General features: G+C 38.5%; 1 protein-coding gene and 1 pseudogene across 2 annotated transcripts in view; one reads left to right on the forward strand and one right to left on the reverse strand.

Annotated features, from left to right (window-relative positions):
* The window catches only part of LOC132115035 (acyl-CoA-binding domain-containing protein 6-like), a 53,675-nt pseudogene extending 39,628 nt beyond the window's left edge, over positions 1-14,047 (reverse strand).
* A 2,138-nt stretch (positions 14,048-16,185) lies between these two features.
* LOC132114786 (xenotropic and polytropic retrovirus receptor 1 homolog) overlaps positions 16,186-20,113 on the forward strand; it is an 88,372-nt gene continuing 84,444 nt past the window's right edge. For both annotated transcript variants that reach the window (XM_059523109.1, XM_059523107.1), the window contains exon 1: positions 16,186-16,582. In XM_059523109.1, the coding sequence (XP_059379092.1) occupies positions 16,514-16,582 (69 nt within the window). In that variant the 5' untranslated portion in view covers positions 16,186-16,513. The remainder of the gene's footprint in view (positions 16,583-20,113) is intronic.

The following is a 20,113-nucleotide window of genomic DNA, read 5'->3' on the forward strand; positions in this document are numbered from 1 at the left end:
GTCTGAGACAAGTAGTGAAAATATTAAATTGAACATTTTTCTATTTTATTAAAAAACATTTAAATTTTTACAAATGAGTTTAATAAAGAAAATGTCTTTAATAGTTTTAAATTCCCATATAATAAATGTTTTCATTGAGATTATTTCCCCACTACCCTGTACTCAGCTGTACTTGTACATTAAGGGTAATGTATTTGACCCCTGCAGAGACAGGCCGAGCTGTAGGTCAAATGGCAGTCATGAAGCTCATCTCAACCCAATTTAAACCACTGGCAACAGCCTCCGCTGAAAACATCAAATGGCATTATTTTCAGAACAGAGCGCATATGTGACATCTTAATGCTGCAGTGAGTAAAAGCCACAGTCGTGTTTAGGACTTCAGGCTGGAAGCAAGGCCCCATTCCTCACAGTTCTGACCTTGAGCATGTAGCACAGCCTGACCACAAGTGGAAGATGGGAAGATGGCAGAAAAATATATATATGCACGTGTGTGTGTGTGTGTGTGTGTGTGTGTGTGAGTGTGTGTGTGTGTGTGTGTGTGTGTGTGTGTGTGTGTGTGTGTGTGTGTGTGTGTGAGAGTATATATACAGTACAACAGATTTGTAAATTCACTAGTGCCCTCTAGAGGTTAATCTGCTGAACTGCACTAGTGAGGCCAACAATGGTGGATTGACAATGGCTGCCATCTGGCCGACCTGATGGTGAGCCAACTGGTTCCCCACTTTCAGAATTGGAGTGCTGATAGAAATGAAACGGGCCAGTTGGTCATGATGATACGTGAATAAAAATGGGTTGAGCGGATGGATGGTGCATCCAGTGACCTTCGGTGTTTTAGTTGTGTGGGAAACGCTGATTTCTTTACACGGATAGAAAGAAGCAACTTTGGTTAAAAACGGTGGAAAATGGAGAAAAAGGGAAACTTTGATTCATACACAATGTTCATTGCTCCCTATACACTAAACAGCAAACACACTTGAGTCAGACAGGCCCACAAATGATATATATCTGTAAGATATAAAAAAGTTTTTTAACGTGTCATGCTCAGTCAAAGGCTGACATTATTTGACATTAATATTTTGAAATATTTTTTTTTACACTTTAAAGTAACAGTTTTCTATGTTAATATATTTTACAATTTATTTCTGTGATGGCAAAGCTGAATTTTCAGCATCATTACTCCAGTCTTCAGTGTCACATGATCCTTCAGAAATCATTCTAATGTGGTGAATTATTATTATTTTTATAATTTAAAACAATAACTTATAATTAAAACATACAAATACATGTGAAAATATACAAAACTATTTGACATTTTATAAAATGTATAAATATAAAAAATGTTTTAAAAGCCACCTCTTCATCCCTTGTATTCACGTCCACTTTCTTGGAGCTGATAGATTTGCTGACGTGTTCGATGTTGTTCTCTCTGCAAAAATCAAAAATATTTTTGTCCTCTTCCCAGTCAAACACAACATAGGAAAATACTCAGAAAGAGTGTAAAGCAATGATCACACCAAACCTTTTACGAAATTTCATCGAAATCAATTAAAGAACAACTGAAATAACATGAAATCATAGTAGGAATTAAGAAAAAATTGTCTAATCTTAAATATTACATAACCAGGGGCAGTGCTGTTGCTAGAAATTCTTGGCCCAGTAAATGTGTATTGCTGAGTGATCACCCAAGAAAGAAGATAATGCCAGGCTAAACAGATGTGAACGGGTGCAGCATGCCGCAAAAATCATTTTACTGGCAGGCGTCTCATGGTCACACGCCATCCAGCTCTGTGGATGTACATTCTCTGGAGCCTGGCGCTAACCACAGCAGTTTTAATTATTTTCCGCTCTAATCACCTTGTGGCATTTGGGCCAAGCCAGCCATGGCAGAGCGAGAGATCAAGAGAAAGAGAAAGAAAAGGTTTATAGGGGATGAGGTACAGTTGGTTGGAGAAATCTCATTAAGAGATTTACCCCTGCCCCTCTTGCCCATGCAGGATGGCAGATTAATTGCATTTGGAACACTATTGTGTGGCTGCCCCTCACTCTCATTACAGGGGCAGGGCAGATGAGACTGGCAGCGGATAGGACCTCTGTGCCTGAGAGATACAGGAAATAGACAGATTGACCAACCTAAAATGAACTGATTTTAAAAGTACTTGAGCCAGAAAAAATGCAAACATTGAGAGTCTCTTGCTTGAATTTCATATACCTCAAAAAATATTAATTTTCAATAGGGATGTAATGATTCACTCAACTCACGATTAAATTCAATTTCATGATTCTATTTGATTCATGATTTGTTTTTGTTTCTTAACAAAATTATATTTAAGACAAATTATAAATTAAATGTGTCCTTTTATTATTGCTTGGACAAAATGCTGTACATTTCTTTGTGAAACTGAAATATAACTATAATAATATACTTGTATAGCACTTTCATATTATTGCTCTTTTGTTGGTTTTAATTGCTTCTGTTGTCCTCATTTGTAAGTCGCTTTGGATAAAAGCATCTGCTAAAGAACAAAATTTAAATAGAATGTAAATGTAAATAAAAAAACTAAATAGAAATTTTAATACAAGCCCCAAATCAAATAAATAACACAAATAAAATAAATATCTCCATATAAACAAAATAAGGCTTTGTCTGTTCTCTTTCCGTTTAAATTAGAGGCCACCACTGCATTTTAATCATGATCCAAACAAAGATGCTGCATACATGCAACATGAGCAGTTTTTTATTTAAAAAAGCAAAAATGTTAAAGCAAAAAGAGAATGGTTTGACTTCAGTTTTGTGACACTGTACATAATATCTGCATGAAACAGCAGATGAGCTGAACGAGATGCAGATTCACTCTCTGCAAGCAGGTGGCGCTTAAAGCGTTTCCTTGGTTTCTGCTGTACCGTATTTTTCGGACTATAAGTCGCACCTGAGTATAAGTCGCATTAGTCCAAATATACGTTATGACGAGGGAAAAAACATATATAAGTTGCACTGGACTATAAGTCGCATTCATTTAGAACCAAGAACCAAGAGAAAACATTATCATCTCCAGCCGCGAGAGGGCGCTCTGTGTAGACTACAGGAGCACTGAGCAGCATAGAGCGCCCTCTCGCGGCTGTAGACGGTAATGTTTTCTCTTGGTTCATATCTCTTAGTTCATTTGTCTTGGTTCATGTCAAATTAATTTCGATAAATAAGTCGGGTCGCACCTGGCTATAAGTCGCAGGACCAGCCAAACTATGAAAAAAAAGTGCGACTTATAGTCCAGAAAATACGGTAAACGAAGCAGCACTGCACTTATGAACTTTAATATGCATTATACAGAGGCAAGATGAAATGAAAAAAATACCATCTAAACTTTTCTAAAGACAGCAAGTTCCCCTCAGACATGCATTCATATAAACTCCTACCCCTAAATGAATCTCTATTTTTTTAGCCTCTCAACCGATTTGAATAGTAGCATTTGAATCGATTTTCAACAAGCTCAGGGTTAATTGTTACATGCCTAATTTTCATATTCAGAACAAAATATTTAACAATACAATACAATATAGAGAATACAATAAATATCTTGTAGTAAGACAAAAACATTAATAGCAGCTTCCACAAATATGGTACTAAAAATTGGCCTTGAATTAAAAAAAAATCAAATCAAATTTAAATATAATTTAAAAAGGCAAATTTTATAAAATTGACCAATCTGAATGGAAAAAAAACTACTAGAATGGGTAACTGGGTTGTACATTTGGTGTAAATTTGGTTGTTTTCAGAATTAAAGTTAAATTTGCAAAAATTTATACAAAAAAAATATTAATTAACACATGAATTTAACATCAGATTATGACAAATGTAACAAGCTATTTTTTTAAACTACTGTTTAAAGCTACATTTCATGCATATTTCTTACATTTATACTGTCAATCAGAATCATAATTTATTTATTTTTTATCTAACATATTTAATAGTTCTAACAACAAATTAAAAAACAAATTTGTATTTTAAAAAAGCAATGGTACACCAAAGTGCACAGTTATCATGGAAAGTGGCTTATGCCCATATATGTGTGCAGTTAACCTGTTCTTATCTCACTTGTAGTAAATAAGGCTGAATATGTGTGTGTGGTCTTACCGTGACCCACTGTGTCTGTGCCATGTGGGCATCATTCGTCTCCCGGGGCAAACTTTCCAACCTAACCACTCTCCGTCAAAAGGGGAGTGAGGTGGGGTGCTTGGCGCAAATGTTCTGGACAATGGCAGTGGGGATGGGGTATAATGATGAGGCCCTGAAGGACCTATTCAACGACTGCCTGGATGACCCTTTGCCTGGGTGGGAGATGAAGGGGCTGGAGATACTGGACTTTTGGGGGTTCACCAGTTACCTACAGCATCGATCTCGGTGGGATGACTCAGCCACACCTGTCTCTCTCGGTGGGATGGCCGACTCTAGACCGGGGTCTACAGACAGTAGGACCGCCAGCCCAGCACCACTGCACAATATGGCCGCCAGCCCAGCGCCACAGCACAAGGTGGTCACCAGCCCAGCGCCACCGCGCAAGATGGCCGCCGGTCCAGCGCCACAGCACAAGGTGGCCGCCGGTCCAGCGCCACTGCCCAGGATGGCCGCCGGCCCAGTGCCACTGCCAAAGATGGCAGCCAGTCCAGCGCCACTGCCCAGGATGGCCTCCGGACCAGCGCCACTGCCCAAGATGGCCACCGGCCCAGCGCCACTGTCCAAGATGGCCGCCGGCCCAGCGCCACTGTCCAAGATGGCCGCCGGCCCAGCGCCACAGCACAAGGTGGCCGCTTGTCCGGCGTCACTGCCCAAGATGGCCGCTTGTCCGGCGCCTCTACACGGGATGACAGCCACAGTTGACCCTCCAGAGTCGAGTCAGGTTCTCGTTGACCCTCCAGAGTCGAGTCAGGTTCCCGTTGACCCTCCAGAGTCGAGTCAGGTTCCTGTTGACCCTCCAGAGTCCAGTCAGGTTCCCGTTGACCCTCCAGTGTCAAGTCAGGTTTCTGTTGAACCTCCAGAGTCGAGTCAGGTTCCCGTTGAACCTCCAGAGTCGAGTCAGGTTCCCGTTGACCCTCCAGTGTCGAGTCAGGTTCCCGTTGACCCTCCAGAGTCAAGTCAGGTTCCCGTTGACCCTCCAGAGTCGAGTCAGGTTCCTGTTGACCCTCCAGAGTCAAGTCAGGTTCCTGTTGACCCTCCAGAGTCGAGTCAGGTTCCCGTTGACCCTCCAGAGTTGAGTCAGGTTCCCGTTGACCCTCCAGAGTCGAGTCAGGTTCCCGTTGACCCTCCAAAGTCAGGTCAAGTCAACGTTTTACACTCCAGAGTCAGGTCAAGTCAACGTTTTACACTCCAGAGTCAGGTCAAGTCACCGTTGACACTCATGAGTTAAGCACTACCACAGTTAGACCTCAGGAGTCAAGTCAAGTCACTGGTGATCTTCAAGGACAGAGTCAAGTCACCGGTGTTCTTCATGGACAAATTCAAGTCACCATTGATCTTCATGTGCAAAGGCAAGTCACCAGTGATCTTCATGGACAAAGTCAAGTCACCAATGATCTTCATGGGCAAAGTCAAGTCACCAGTGATCTTCATGAGCAGAGTCAGGTCACCAATGATCCTCATGAGCAGAGTAAAGTCGCCAATGATCTTCATGAGCAGAGTCAAGTCACCATTGATCTTCCTGAATCTAGTCTAAACTCTGCGGAACTACCAGAGCTTCTCCACGTCTCTGCTGAACTACCAAAGCCTCTCCACGTCTCTGCTGAACTACCAGAGCCTCTCCACGTCTCAGCCGAACTCTCTGAGCGCTCGACTGATCCTGTCGTGGCCACGGAGACCACCCTTAACTTGTTCATGTTCTCTGTTTCAGACTTGCCTATCCAGACTTGCTCTCATGTATCATCGTTCCCACTGTGGTGGTCCTCGGTTCCGCCCTGGTGGGCTCCTGTCTCGACCGCACGGCTGTGGTGGTCTTCTGCGCTGCCCTGGTGGGCTCCTGTCTCGACCGCACGGCTGTGGTGGTCTTTTGCGCAGCCCTGGTGGGCTTCTGTCTCGACCGCACGGATGTGGTGGTCCTCTGCGCCGCCCTGGTGGGCTTCTGTCTCAACCGCACGGTTGTGGTGGTCTTCTGCGCCGCCCTGGTGGGCTTCTGTCTCAACCGCACGGTTGTGGTGGTCTTCTGCGCCGCCCTAGTGGGCTTCTGTCTCGACCGCACGGATCTGGTGGTCCTCGGTGCCGCCCTGGTGGGCTTCTGTCTCGACCGCACGGATGTGGTGGTCTTCTGCGCCGCCCTGGTGGTCTTCTGCACTGCCCTGGTGGGTTTCTGACTCAACCGCATGGCTCCAATTCCACCTTGCTCCACCCTGGATTCCTGACCTGTCGGTTCGTGGCCTGGGCCACTGAACTTTCTGTTCTCCCCTGGACTTGTGTTTTGTTGTTGGTGTGTTTTTGTTTTTTTTGGCACTGTCTCTGTTACCCTCTATTACCTGGCCCTCCATCCCTCCCCCTGGTCCTCCGCTGCTCCACCTCCCTCCTGGTCTCTGTATTCCTTGGTCTCTTCTTGGGTTCGGGTAGAGCATCTGGTAGCTGCTCCGTGGAGGAGGGGGTAATGACACGCTGTCTGGTCTCTGTTTCCCTGGGTGTCCACTAGTGGTCTCACTTCCTCATAAGAACTTCACCGTAGGCACTACAATTCCCACTAGCCTTGTCCCTTCATCACAGTAATTGCACTCCAGTTAATTGCACTCAGGTGTCTTCACTTGTTAGTCATTATCCTCCCTATATTTACCAGTCCCTTTCTGTTTGTCTGCATGTAGTCCTTACTTTCCGTCACCTAGTGTCCTCGCGTTCCTAGTCTTCGAGTTCCTGTTCCTGTTCTTGGTTGTTTGTTTGTTTGTTTCTGTTTTGGACTGATGTTTGATTACGACCCCGGCTTGTTTTGACTCTGATTTTGGATAACCCTATTAAACTCTCACTGCACTTGGATCTTCTGTCTCCTGTGTTCCCGTACGTGACAGAAACTGACACCTCTGCTTCCATCAATCAGATCAGATCAATCTGATTCATCTCTCTCCAAGGCATCATTACAGAACAACTCATCTATTATCCATTCTTTGGAGGAGAAAGCTTCCTTATTCGCAAGTCCTGCAGAAGTGCAGTATTATGCAACTTAGCCAGTAGCATGTTGTCCAAGTGAGTTTAAGCAAAAAAACAAACAAGAAATGGCCTTGGAGTTACAGGTCGTCTGGTGTAGCAATCGGGTAATGCAGAAGTCATTATAACTCTCTAATCAAATGCTAACGAGAGGTTTGAATATGTAGGAGGCCTCTCAATCACCGAGCTTAGAAATTAGAAAGCAGCGAAGCAGTCTGCATGGCAGTCTGATTGGGTCACGCCCGAAATGGGCCGCTCAGCGAGAAACAAACGGGAGGAGAGGAGGGGGAACGGGATGTTAATTGCTTTGGTTTTCTGTCCCCAATGAACGACTCACATTCTCCTGGGACACGTCAACTTGGGGAATGAACCCCTGTTGCACTGATACTTCCATATAGTTCTTTCATCCATCCATGCCTGGATCCATTTTACATTCTTATCATCTATATAAAAAGTAATTAAACTGCACAGATTTCTGAGGCCTCTTCACCCCCCATGCTTGCATACTAATATTGTTAATTTAAGAGGTAAAACCTCATGAACGCAGCCCTTAATTTGTCTTGTTAAATAGAAGAAGCAATGGGGTGTCTGGTATCTGTGTGTTCCATGAGCAAGAAAATGATTTATGTCTCACTGGTGCAAGAGTGATCACTGGATCAAATAAAAAAACTGAAGGAAATTATGATAAAATACTCATATACATAAGCAGGATTTATTACCTTATCTTTTCCTCTTAGTTTAGAGAACTAACTACTGGCCCGCCAAATCCAGTTCGCTTCTCTCCCCCCCTTCGCTATGATGACTAAAAGAAAGACACAAAGTATTATGTCTGGCACCAAGAAGAAAAAAGAAACTTTTTATAATGCTCACATATGAAGATCCATTTAAAGGTCTTAAACGAATAGTTTGTACAAAAATGATTATTTGTTAGAAATAGACTCAGGCCATCCAAGATGTAGATGAGTTTGTTTCTTCATCGGAACAGATTTTGAGAAATGTATCATTATATCACTTGCTCTCCAACGGATCCTCTGTAGTGAATGGGTGCTGTCAGAATAAGAGTCCAAACAGATGATAAAAACATCACAATAATCCACAAGTAATCCACCTCAACTCCAGTCCATCAATTAACATCTTGTGAAGTGAAAAACTGCGTGTTTGTAAGAAACAAAACTATCATTAAGGCGAATATCTTTTTCACTAGAGAAAGCAATATTGTGGATATAAAACGATTTTAAACAGAAGCAACGTATTAAAGATAAAAAACATCTTAAAATGATAATAACCCTATAATTTACTTACCCTCAAGCCATCCTAGGTGTACATGACTTGCTTGGAGTTTATTGGACTTCTATTGGACTATTGAATATCACCTATTCACTGCCATTAATATAACTCTGATTGTTCTCGTCTAAAAGAAGAAAGTCATATACACCTAGGATGGCCTGAGGGCGAGGCGAGTAAATCAAGAGGTAATTGATTTTTGGGTGAACTATACCTTTAATGACATTTATTTTGATTTGTTTATAACAACCACAGCTTTTCACGTCACAAGCCATTAACTGATGACCTGGAGTCATGTAGTGATGCTGTCTCAGCTGTTTTGATCCATTTGGATCCATTGATAAGCAAGTGATGTAATGTTAAAATTCTCCAAACCTATTCCGAAAAACAAACTCATCTACATCCTGGATGGCCTGAGGGTGAGTACATTTTCAGCAAATTTCTAATTTTGCACTAACCATTTCTTTAAACATCTAAAAAGCACCTGGCAAACAAACAGGACAAGTATATGAAAACAAAATAACCCAAAGGAGTCACTCTCAGAAGCAGTTTAGGTTACAAGAGAAAGGTAGAATACACCTCCATCAAGCTCAAACATGACAGAAAACTGGCGGGATCCTGCACATGTTACTAATCTTTTGCTAGACAGGTTTTGTATTTTTGACGTCGTTATATTTACTTTTCATCCTTTTTCAGTCAGAACATTATTTGGCAACAGAAAGAAAAAGCACACAAAGGAGCACTGGTGAAACTCACTGAAGAATGGATTAATATTGCATTGTGGAGCCACCCAGCTCTATTATACAGCAATTTAATTTTTTTTTTTCTCTCTCTTTTATTCTTTTCATGAAAATGCATTATTTGTACAAAACACATACAATTCATTTGAAGTGCACAAGAGGTCATGAATAAGCTCTTGTCTCTCCTCCCTCCCCGGCTCTCTCTGTATCTCGTAATGAAGCTTCCTGCCCTCTTTTAACACGCTAACACAATCAGTTCAATCAGTTCATTGTAAGGTGGGGAATTTGTTTATGTGCTTTTGTGCCCTTCTGGATGGCAGTCAGAATGGGTTACCTGCAGTAGTATCAGTAAAGGGGATGTGTCTGCTCTGACATGGGGATTATTAAAAAGCAATAAGGCATAAGGAAAATAGATATGAAGAGAATAAAAAAAGCTAAAGAGAAAGAAAAAGAGTAAAGGAAATTAGAGATTACTGGAGAGAGAAAAGAGTCATAAATTGGGGACACATTGCAAACTGGATTTAAACCTGCAACAACATAAGCAACATGACTCAACAGAGCATATGCAGATATGAACCAATCAACAGGAGTGGATAGTAGCAAAAACGTTTCACTTAAACATGATTGCATAATAATTTCAGAGGAATTATATAATGTTCATTGAATCATCTACAACTCCAATAGAAAAGACACAGAAATGTAGCAACTCAATAAAAACAATGAGATATTTTTCTACTACCTATTTGGGAAGGATGCACAAACAGGACAACTGCACAATCAGAGACTGCCCTCTTCTGGACATGTTATCTAGTAACATTAGAGTAGAGTGCCTACAGTTTTACCAAAAGGCAGATCCACTTAAATAAGTAAAGTTTAATTGTATGAAAAACACACTTATTATGCTTCATCGGAGAGCAAAAAAAGTTAATCTCTCAAAAAAGCACAATGCAGAAATTTTCCATAACTTGTCTGGATGGACTAGAACTTGTGGATTTAAGAATATCAAAACATCAGTACATCAAACTATTTAATTGTAAAAGAGTAATAAGAATCTTGTTTTCCATCCTCTCATGCAATGGCCCCTACAGTAGGTTTAATTTTTACCTTCTGGCTGCCTTCTGGATCCAGCGCATGTACACAGGACACATACTCCTGCATGGCCTGCTCCGCACTCATGTCCCCCAGCTGTTTCCATGCTGACCTGCGAACAAGAAGCACTCTGTTGGACTTTAAAGACTCTGAAAATATGCCCCCAACACCAACCCCAACAAAATACATAGTACAAATAAGAGCCAACAAAATACATAGTACAAATCACAAACTGACTAGAGTTCAAAGACATCAAATGTCACCGTCAACAATGCAATGAGCCCAAATCAAAATTCAAGATTTATCAAGAAATGCATGGCTTGTTAAGACACTTGACATTTTCTCTGACCCTCAAAATCGAAGAAACCAGGTTTTTGTGTATTGCACTTTCCAACTTTGAACTGTCAAACATATGTTTATTCATATGTTTTTGGTTAATTTAATGAATGCTCAAATAATGTCAAGTATTTTGGACTCCAATCATTTAGTTTTATTCATAGGTGGAGTTCATCTTTATAAATTACTTACATGTAAATATATATATATATATATATATATATATATATATATATATATATATATATATATATATATAAATTCTTGAATTACACACATAGTAGAGAGTGACAAAATTTCATGAAGAGAGTAAAAGGTAATAAATCGGGGACATGCTGCAGACTGGACGTACAGTAAACATGCGTCAATTCAACCACATAAGCACCACGTCTCAACTAATGTATGCAATGTTTACTTTATAATAATTACAGTCATATGCCCAAATAACTGGTTCCAGTGTCTGATGTTTTATACTCCAGAATTCATCTATTATGATTTTACAGTATCATTTTACACCCCTCGTGACCACGATGACCACAGGTCCGATGACGTGCCAGTGGTGGTAAATCACAACTTAAAACATGTTTTCATAAAAATATTAATTGCAAATGAACTTTAGTAATTGTATAAGGTGGCGTGAACACAGATTTTGGATAAAATATTTGTCATTGTTTGCAGACAGTAACACCATCCAAACAGTGAAGCCACATAATAAATAACTGACCTACAAACATTTCTAAATTCATGTAAAACACACATTTTTTTTATTATTATTGGTAAGTTAATCTATTTTATATAGTCTATTGTTAATTCTACAGTAGCCTATTGAAGAATGCAATCATTTAAATTAGTTGTTTATTTGCTTCACATAGGCACTATATTTTTTTATTATTAATTATATCTATCTTATCTCTTATTAAAATAATGCTTATGTGTCTGACTGTACACCTTAACCGTAATAAACAAATTGCTAACACTTTAAAATAAGGTTCATTAGTTAACTACATTAATTAACATTAACTAATAATGAACAGCACTTATACAGCAATTGTTCATCTTTGTTCATGTTAATTTCCACATTTAATAATACTTTATTAAAATCTTGTTAATATTAGTTAATTCACTGAACTAACATGAACAAAAAATGAACCGCTTTATTTCTATTAACTCACATTAACAAAGATTAATAAATAATGTAACAAATTTATTTCTTACTCATTGTTAGTTCATGTTAGTTAATACACTAATGTTTAATAAATGAACCTTATTGTAAAGTGTATGAATGTTGTTCTCCCAAGGCCAAAAGGGTCTGGCTGCAGACTTGCACTTGCACTCTCAGACTTGCATTCTCAGACTTGCACTCTCAGACACTTGCACTTCCGCTAGTGACAGCACTTGCAGTCTTTATTTTTTATTTGATTGAATTTTTTTTACTTTTTGTTTGAATTTCCCAAACATTTAATAACAGTAGCCAGGTGGCGAAGACAAGAACAAAATAAACTAAATTACAATGTCACTTGCAATCGCTACTTGCACTCTCTGCTACCTGCGACACTTGCAATCGACACAAATCGTGCTTGTTGCTAATGGAGACAAGAAGCTGTGGTGGTAAATAAACGCAACGCGCAAAGTTTCGCGTTAAGCATTTTTCCATATAGAATAAACTGTCTATAACTCGTTTATATCACTGTCTTTGTCCATTAAGCTACATTATGTGTTTTATTTATAATGATTTTCTATAGGAGGAAAACGTTTAATGTACAATTTAACGCACTGCGTTCTGTACTCGTCTGCGTGCCTGTACGGAGCTGATCCTTTTAAAATCACTTAATGCGTTTCATAATGCACGTTCATATTTGCTGGTCTGTATATACGAGTCAACATCAGGACATATAGGCTAGACCTACTGAATTGTCTTTATCATCTTAGTCTGTTATAAGGCCACATTAAGCGTTCGCATTGTGTTCATAGCCATCTGCTTGCCTTGTAGTACATTAAATAATAACTATATATCGAATTTGGTCTTTTAATTGAACTTAACGTATCCTAATACATTATGCCATATAGAGTCCTGCACGGGTTCGGGTACCTGCATAAAAGTCTGAGTTTACACATTTTATCGTTTACACATTCAATCAAGACAGTTTTTCTAGTTAGAAAACTAGTTAGAAAAAAATACAGTTGTAACAGGACAGTTACAGTAATTATAAATTAAACTGCAATCAGGATAGTAAAAAGAAAGACCTGTAAAGACAAAAGTAACATTTTGAGAGTTGTGAAATTATAATTCTAAATAATCTTGTTTTATAAATTGATGTCTGTTAGGTCAGTGTGTACTTTCTTACAGTAATACATTTTAAAACATGTAGCCTAGTCATTGTTAACCACTACGTTGAAGCAATGTAGTATGATCAAGATAAACATCCGTAATCAGATCCAGTCGGATCTGTTTTGACAATTGGTCCGTGAATAGTACATCAAGTAAAAGGCACGAGCGCGCCCCTCGACCGCTTGTAAAAGTTCCAACGGTTTGTAGGTCCTACACACTGATCTATAAAAGAGAACAGATCTTATAATGATCATAGATCAGTGGTCCTACCAGTTCTTCAGGAGAGGCATGAAATGTGAAATTACTGCGACCATGCTAGAACTTTTGGATGTATTTGGGGGTGGTTTCCTGGACAAAGATTAAGCCTAGTCCTAAACTAAAATAGCCGTTTAAACCAGATGAACAGAAATCTGCTCTCTCTGTCATGGTTTTAAATAGTTAGTCTAGTCCAGAATTGAATAGGCTGATTTTCTGAAGGAAGACCAGGGTTGCGTTTCCCAAAACCATAGTTGCTAACTAAGTTAGCAACTTTGTTGGTTGCAATGCAATTCCCCATTGCCAACCAACTAAGTTCCTAACAGGTTAGCAACCATGGTTTTGGGAAACGCACCCCAGAGCTACTTCAGGACTAAATTCAGGATAAAATTAGACCTACCAGGAGGCAGGTTTAACTTCAGATTAACATTATGTTTTCATTCTTTATATATCAAAAATATTGGCTCCCTTGGTAAACATGAACAAAGAAGCATGTGGAAATAAATATCTGCACTTAATTTTTATTAACAGCCCCCCACCCCAACTTTCATTGAAGTAAAATGGTAGGGAAGGGAAATCTCGTTATGATATAAATGTTTTTCTCTAAAACACTCTGGCTACAATTAATGGCACCCTTCTATTAAATACTCTTTGCAACATTATTTAGACAAGGTAACACTAACCATGTAAAAGTGTGAAAGACTGCACTAACCATTTCTAGTCAGGTAAAATCACTATCATACTAATTTGATTGTAAGAGCAGACTGATTGCTGTAAAAGGAGGGAGGAAGTGCTTCCAATCATTGGGTTCTTGTTAGCAATGATTACCTCTAAAGAAACACGTGCAGCCATCATTGCTTTGCATCAAAATGGCTTCACATGCAAGGAAATTGATACAAAGAATATTGCACCTGAAAGAACCATTTACCGGATCATCAAGAACTTTAAGGAGTGCGGTTCAGCTGCAGTGAAGTCTCCTCCTGAATAACCTCCAGCTACTGAATCGTGTCACCAGCAGTGCAGAGCTTGCTCAGGAATGGCAGCAGGAGAGGAGCACATGGATGTTATGGGTGAATGCTACTATGAGTCCTGTGACGTGCCAATCTGAGACCATCCATGTGTGGGGTTGCTTTTCAACCAAGAGAGTGGGCTCTCATAATTCAGCCCCAAAACAATGCCATAAATAAAGAATGGTATCAAAACGTCCTGCAAGAGCGACTTCTTCCAATGATCCGTGAGCAATCTGGTGATGTTTGGTGCATTATCCAGCATGATGGAGCAGCATGTCACAAAGCAAGAATATATCGACATCAGTCAGGATTTAAAACAGAAGCTAATAATCCAGCATGCCTACATCCGTGATGTAGTTTTTATTTATTAATTTTTTAAGGCTTTCTGACCCCAAGACTCACTGCATCACGTCACGTTTGAGTCTTTAACCACTCAAAGTATACTCTTCACGTTGCATTAAGACACACATTAGACAATATACTGTAGGTAGATTTGTATCATATCCTGTTGACTGGAACTCCTTAATTATTGTCCTAACGGTGGATATGGAATTTGGCCTTTGTGTTTCTCATTTATACTTCTGTGAAACAGTAGGTCATTGCTGGACAATTTCATGTCAATCACCTTGGTGTGCTAAAAACTTAAAATATGAATGGAATTATAGATCTTTAGAAAATTTAGTCATAATATCTAGGGGTACAAATAATTGTGGCCAATGTGTATTAGAATACTTTTTTTGAAATATTAAATGTATAAACAATACAGGTTTATTTGTTTTACAATATTTTTTTTAATCATATTTACTTGGGTGCCAATAATTCTGACCAATTATTCTTCTGCATTTGTTTTTCTTAGATTTGCTTCCATGCCATTTTAAGCTTTACTTGCCTCATTCCATGTTTTATTGGAAACCTCTGTCATGTTCATTCAGATTGGTTTTAAATTAATCTAGTTTATTTTAGTTCAGGACTCCATAGTCCAGGAGTTAGTCATCTGTATTTAATCTATGTTTCAGAAAGACATTTTAAAGCCATGATTAACTATTCTAGATTAAGTCTACTCCAAAACTTAATTTAAATTCTGTCTGGGAAGCTGCCCCATTATCTAATAAATCTATCTTAAATCTATTTTACTATGCTATATTACACCATTCTATCAATTATTGGACATTGCAGTTTCAAATAATTGAAAACTTTGAAAGAATTTACATTATGGATGGTTTGCAACTATTGAATTTAATTGAACACTTACAGGGATTTATGCGCGGATTATTGCAATGCACGCATTGTCCACAAGATGGCATACAAATCACATTTTCCTGAGCGAATCTTGATATTTCTTTCCATCTAATTTCTGTTCAATGCGTGCAATGCCCTTTTCTTATCCCCCCTATTTCTGACTAAATTGATCAGATTTTATTAAATATGAAATGTATAATTTTCTCAGAGTGATTCAACTTGATTTTCCCTTACATTTCCTTGCACATTTCTGGTTGGAACGTAGGTCCAAAATGTTTTATTTACACCTCCCTGTTACCCAGAAGCTGCAAGTGCCACCATAGTGTTCTAAAATAAAACATAAAGTGGGAATGCAGGCCTTTTAAGGAGCATAAATTAAGTCTCAATAGCTTTGAGTCAGCAAGCAATATTAAGTAAGCAGATTTAACATAAACAAGAGTAAAGGGCTCAGGTGGACTGCTTTAAATGGCTAGTTTATATATATAAATACAGTACAAATTATATACAGGATTATACTTATAGAACAATTATTGTTTTACACCCTTTCAATTAATTGAATAATTAAAATAATTTAATTATTATTAAGACAAACAGCATGATAAGATTAATCACACAGTTATTTCTTTCTTTGTTTTTTTTTTTTTTTATCACACAGTTATTTCTAAACGCACCTCACGGCGCTCTGTGACGCACACACGTCGTTCGCTCAGTGCGCGCTGATGGCGGACAGCAGCTACTTCACAAACGTCTCGAGTCCGGAGAGAGAAAGTCCCTTCCAGAGACGCGCGCACCGGGGCAGTAGTGCTGTCATTTAGGCACCTGTTTCGAGAAGTAGAAGGAGGGAACTTTTAGTCCTCTTGTCTTGCGGGTTACACTTTGAACGGGGTAATATGTGGGACCGAGGAATAATGAACTGTGATACACCGGCCAGGATTTAGACGGAGCGCAACGCGACGCGACGCAAGCGGCTCTGTAACTTAGTGACAGAAATAACAAAAGCACCGAAAGAAGACGCTGCCCGACCAGAGGATATTATCATAGACCGACTGTGGATATCTGCTCCGCCAGGATGAAGTTTGCGGAGCACCTGTCTGCCCATATTACTCCAGAATGGAGGAAACAATATATTCAGTACGAGGTAAGATTTATTCAGGAATTTTGCATGCTGCATGTAGTCCCTATAGTTCGCAGAGATTGTGAAGCAACTCGGATGTAGCAATATGAGCAAAACTTCAGCGGGCTATTTGATTTGAACAGTTTGTAATTGTGAATATTGTTGAAGCTATGAAAGATTTTTTACAGGCTTAAGTTAAATTCTCTCTCAATAGATAGATAGATAGATAGACAGATAGATAGATACGTGACCTAAGTTAAAACAATAAGGTGTCTGAAAAATAAACACTTTGTTTGTTGGTCCATTGAAGTACACTATAAGATAGCCTACTGCATAATATACAGTAGTATGCATCACATACATAATTTGTCTCTTTATGTTCTTTGATATTAATGAGAGAACCTTTGGCAGCTTTTACATCCATGCATTTTTATTTATATTTGAATCTATTTTTTGGTATTTTCCTTTTTTAAATTTCAGTTCATAGCGATTTTATTCTGGTTTCTTGACACTCAGAAATCGGTGCATCTGGAGCATTGTCAAACACCTGCCTGCATATTTGGGACAAAGAAGGAGAAATTGCCTTAAAAATATCTATGTTATATATTCTGTTTTAAACAGAATTGTGAAGTTGTATTAAGTGAACCTAAATTCTTTAAGTTTTTATTTTTAATTTTTTTGGGATTAAGCCAGAAAGGTCATTTGATTTAATTAGTTTGCTCGCCCACTTAATGTCTGCGGCAATTCATTTGCTGAGTGTGGGAGTTTAATGTATTTCTGCAAATAATATATATATATATATATATATATATATATAATATAATTTTTTTAATGTAGCTTGATACAACAGCATATTATATGTACAATAATGATAATTTATGATTGTTGTACTCTTATTAAATATATAATATAGCATTAAAAAAAATCATGAAAGGTATTTATACATCATTTCCTCTATATAAGGTAGGTTTACCTCCTTTTCTTAATTTATGAAAGGTTTAACACAGCTGCAGTCCATGTATTCAACCAGCATTAGTTTTATGAATTATGAACAAAGAGATTCATGCTCCATCACTAAATATATCATGCCCCAATATCTAGCTTCTGCTTCAGTATAATCTAATTCCAGTTAAAATAAAACATAATTAGGAAAAAACATTAATTACATTTTTAGAATTACTTGTTAAGAAATTATTATTATTATTAATAAGTGTCGTGTAATCATTTTTTTATCTTATGCTGCTTTTGTTGACATCTGGATGGAAAAATGTTGTACTGGTCATTTAAACTGTTGAGTAGTGAATAATTTCAAGCAAGATTTTAATCTGATGTTGGTTTATTTATTGTTTCTATGCTGTGGAATTATTGACTGCACCCTTAGACAATAAATCAGTGATATTTGTTGTGTGATTGTGGATGGTCAAGGCTTCAGCATCCGTCTTGGCGCAAAGGAGGAGAAATCCTTTGTCTGGAGCAGTGAATCTGTAATCAGACGCAGAACCCAGACAGAAAATAACTGTCTGAAACAAAACACATTTGTCCATGAAAATTGCAGTGATTGTCTGTTAAGAATCATTCTAGTCATTTTTTGTTCTTATAGTTTGGCAGATTGAATAGTCTTTGACCATTTAATCAAAAATATATGCATCTGTTGCAGATACTCTCAGGTGCTTTAGTGAATGCTGCCACTGTTGCATCTAAGATTGATTGATTAATGTTGTCTTCGGGTGGACTTTCATTGTCAAACCTCAGTTACTAGCCGCATGGAAAAATTCCTAACGACTAACCTGCCATAGACACTACCAAAGAGTGTTGTATGGATCTTCAAGCTGTATTTACACCGTTGACATGACACAGATATATGATTAGCAATATCCTTTCCAGCACTGTACTGCCTTATCAATGAACTATCTGGCTCTATTCTTTAGATGTGATGTTAGATTGTGCAGAAATGGGAGTCTAGGCTCTGATTTTCTCTGGGCAAGATGATGACAAACATCTATTTTCAGCTACATTCAATATAAAATGATACATTGCAGCTCTGTCTTATAGAGTGTGTCTCAAAGAAAAGCAGAATTTATTAATGCTTGGTCATTGAAATCCCTCTGTGAGCAGTTAAGCCATGATTACTAGATGGACTCGTCTCTGCTCATCTATTGCTTTGCCGCCTGTGGCTGACAGTGCCATAGAAAGTCAATAGGAAGCAGCTCCACAGGCTCTATGCAATAAAACTCCATAACCTGTTTTAGGAACCTAATAAAAAATGAACTTTTTAAGAAAGTGATACATTTCCTTATCCTTTCCTTAAAAATTTGAACAATGCAACATGTGGATTGTTACTGTACATAACATCTTCAAAGAGGATGACCTTGAAAATATTATGACATATTGAGTGATTTACATGCAAAGGTGGATAGAAGATTGCAATAATAGAAGGGTGAAAGAAGGCTGATGACATGTTTAGTCTGTCAGTTGATAAACTGGCTAACTGATTGAGTGATGACTTGGATCCTTCCTTTAATGTACATCTGTGAGATTAATTTGCACCTATTTTATCGTTCTCTGTTGGAAAATGTTAATCCTATCATATTATGTATAATTCATGTGTGTGCCAAATTTTTAAACCTAAATGATTTAGAATAAATCACTAAACCTAACCTTGAGCAATAGTTCTATACTTGCCTTATCAAAAATAAAAACATATATATATGGCTTGCATTGAGCATGCATACAGGATATTTCTTCAAAGCAGCAGGTCTGCTTACTGGCTGGGATGTATGGATCTTGCAGGCTGACTTCACAGACCTGCTGTTCGTTCACACATGCACTGACACACACGTACACACACAAACACATATACTCACAGGGACTTGCACTCTCTCTCCCACTGGGAAGACATCTGCTGCCAGGCTCGCTGGATGCAAAGATCTGCCCGAATCTCACAGCGATGCATGCACACTTATTTCTGGAGGGTGGGCAGACGTATAATGCAAATGTATCCTGGTTACAGTTATTGGTTGCATAACTTGAATACTCTGTAGAGCACATCTAGCCTTCATGACATCTTGTGTCATCAGCATCATTGTCATGGCAGTGCAGCCATCTTGACGATTCTCTCATTTCATTGGTTGACTCATTGGCCAGGCTTTGACCTTGACTGTGAGATTCTTTTATAGTAAAAAGAAGTGTTCACAGCATCTGTACAACCCCACATAAGTTGGCTTTGGTTGGTGTTCAGCTTGAAAGACGGATGTCTGCTTAGCAAATAAATGTTCTTGATTGTGATTTGCCTTTTGTTGCGTCTAGATATGCATTTCAATCTATGCTATATATTGACTGAGCCGTTTTCTGCACTGACAGCAGCTTGTGAAGTAAATTGCCAGATAATGTTTCATCCCCTGCGTACTAAATGTTTACGTTGACTACATCCAACAGATCTTATTTATTATATGAAGAAGTGAGTCTGTAACTTATCCTTCATTGTAAAAGTGTTTTGTCAGGTAAATGAAAATTTGCTTGATAGGCTAAATTAACTGGTTTTATTAATGTAAATAT

Source organism: Carassius carassius, chromosome 34 (assembly GCF_963082965.1).
Source record: "Carassius carassius chromosome 34, fCarCar2.1, whole genome shotgun sequence".
NCBI lineage: Eukaryota > Metazoa > Chordata > Actinopteri > Cypriniformes > Cyprinidae > Carassius > Carassius carassius.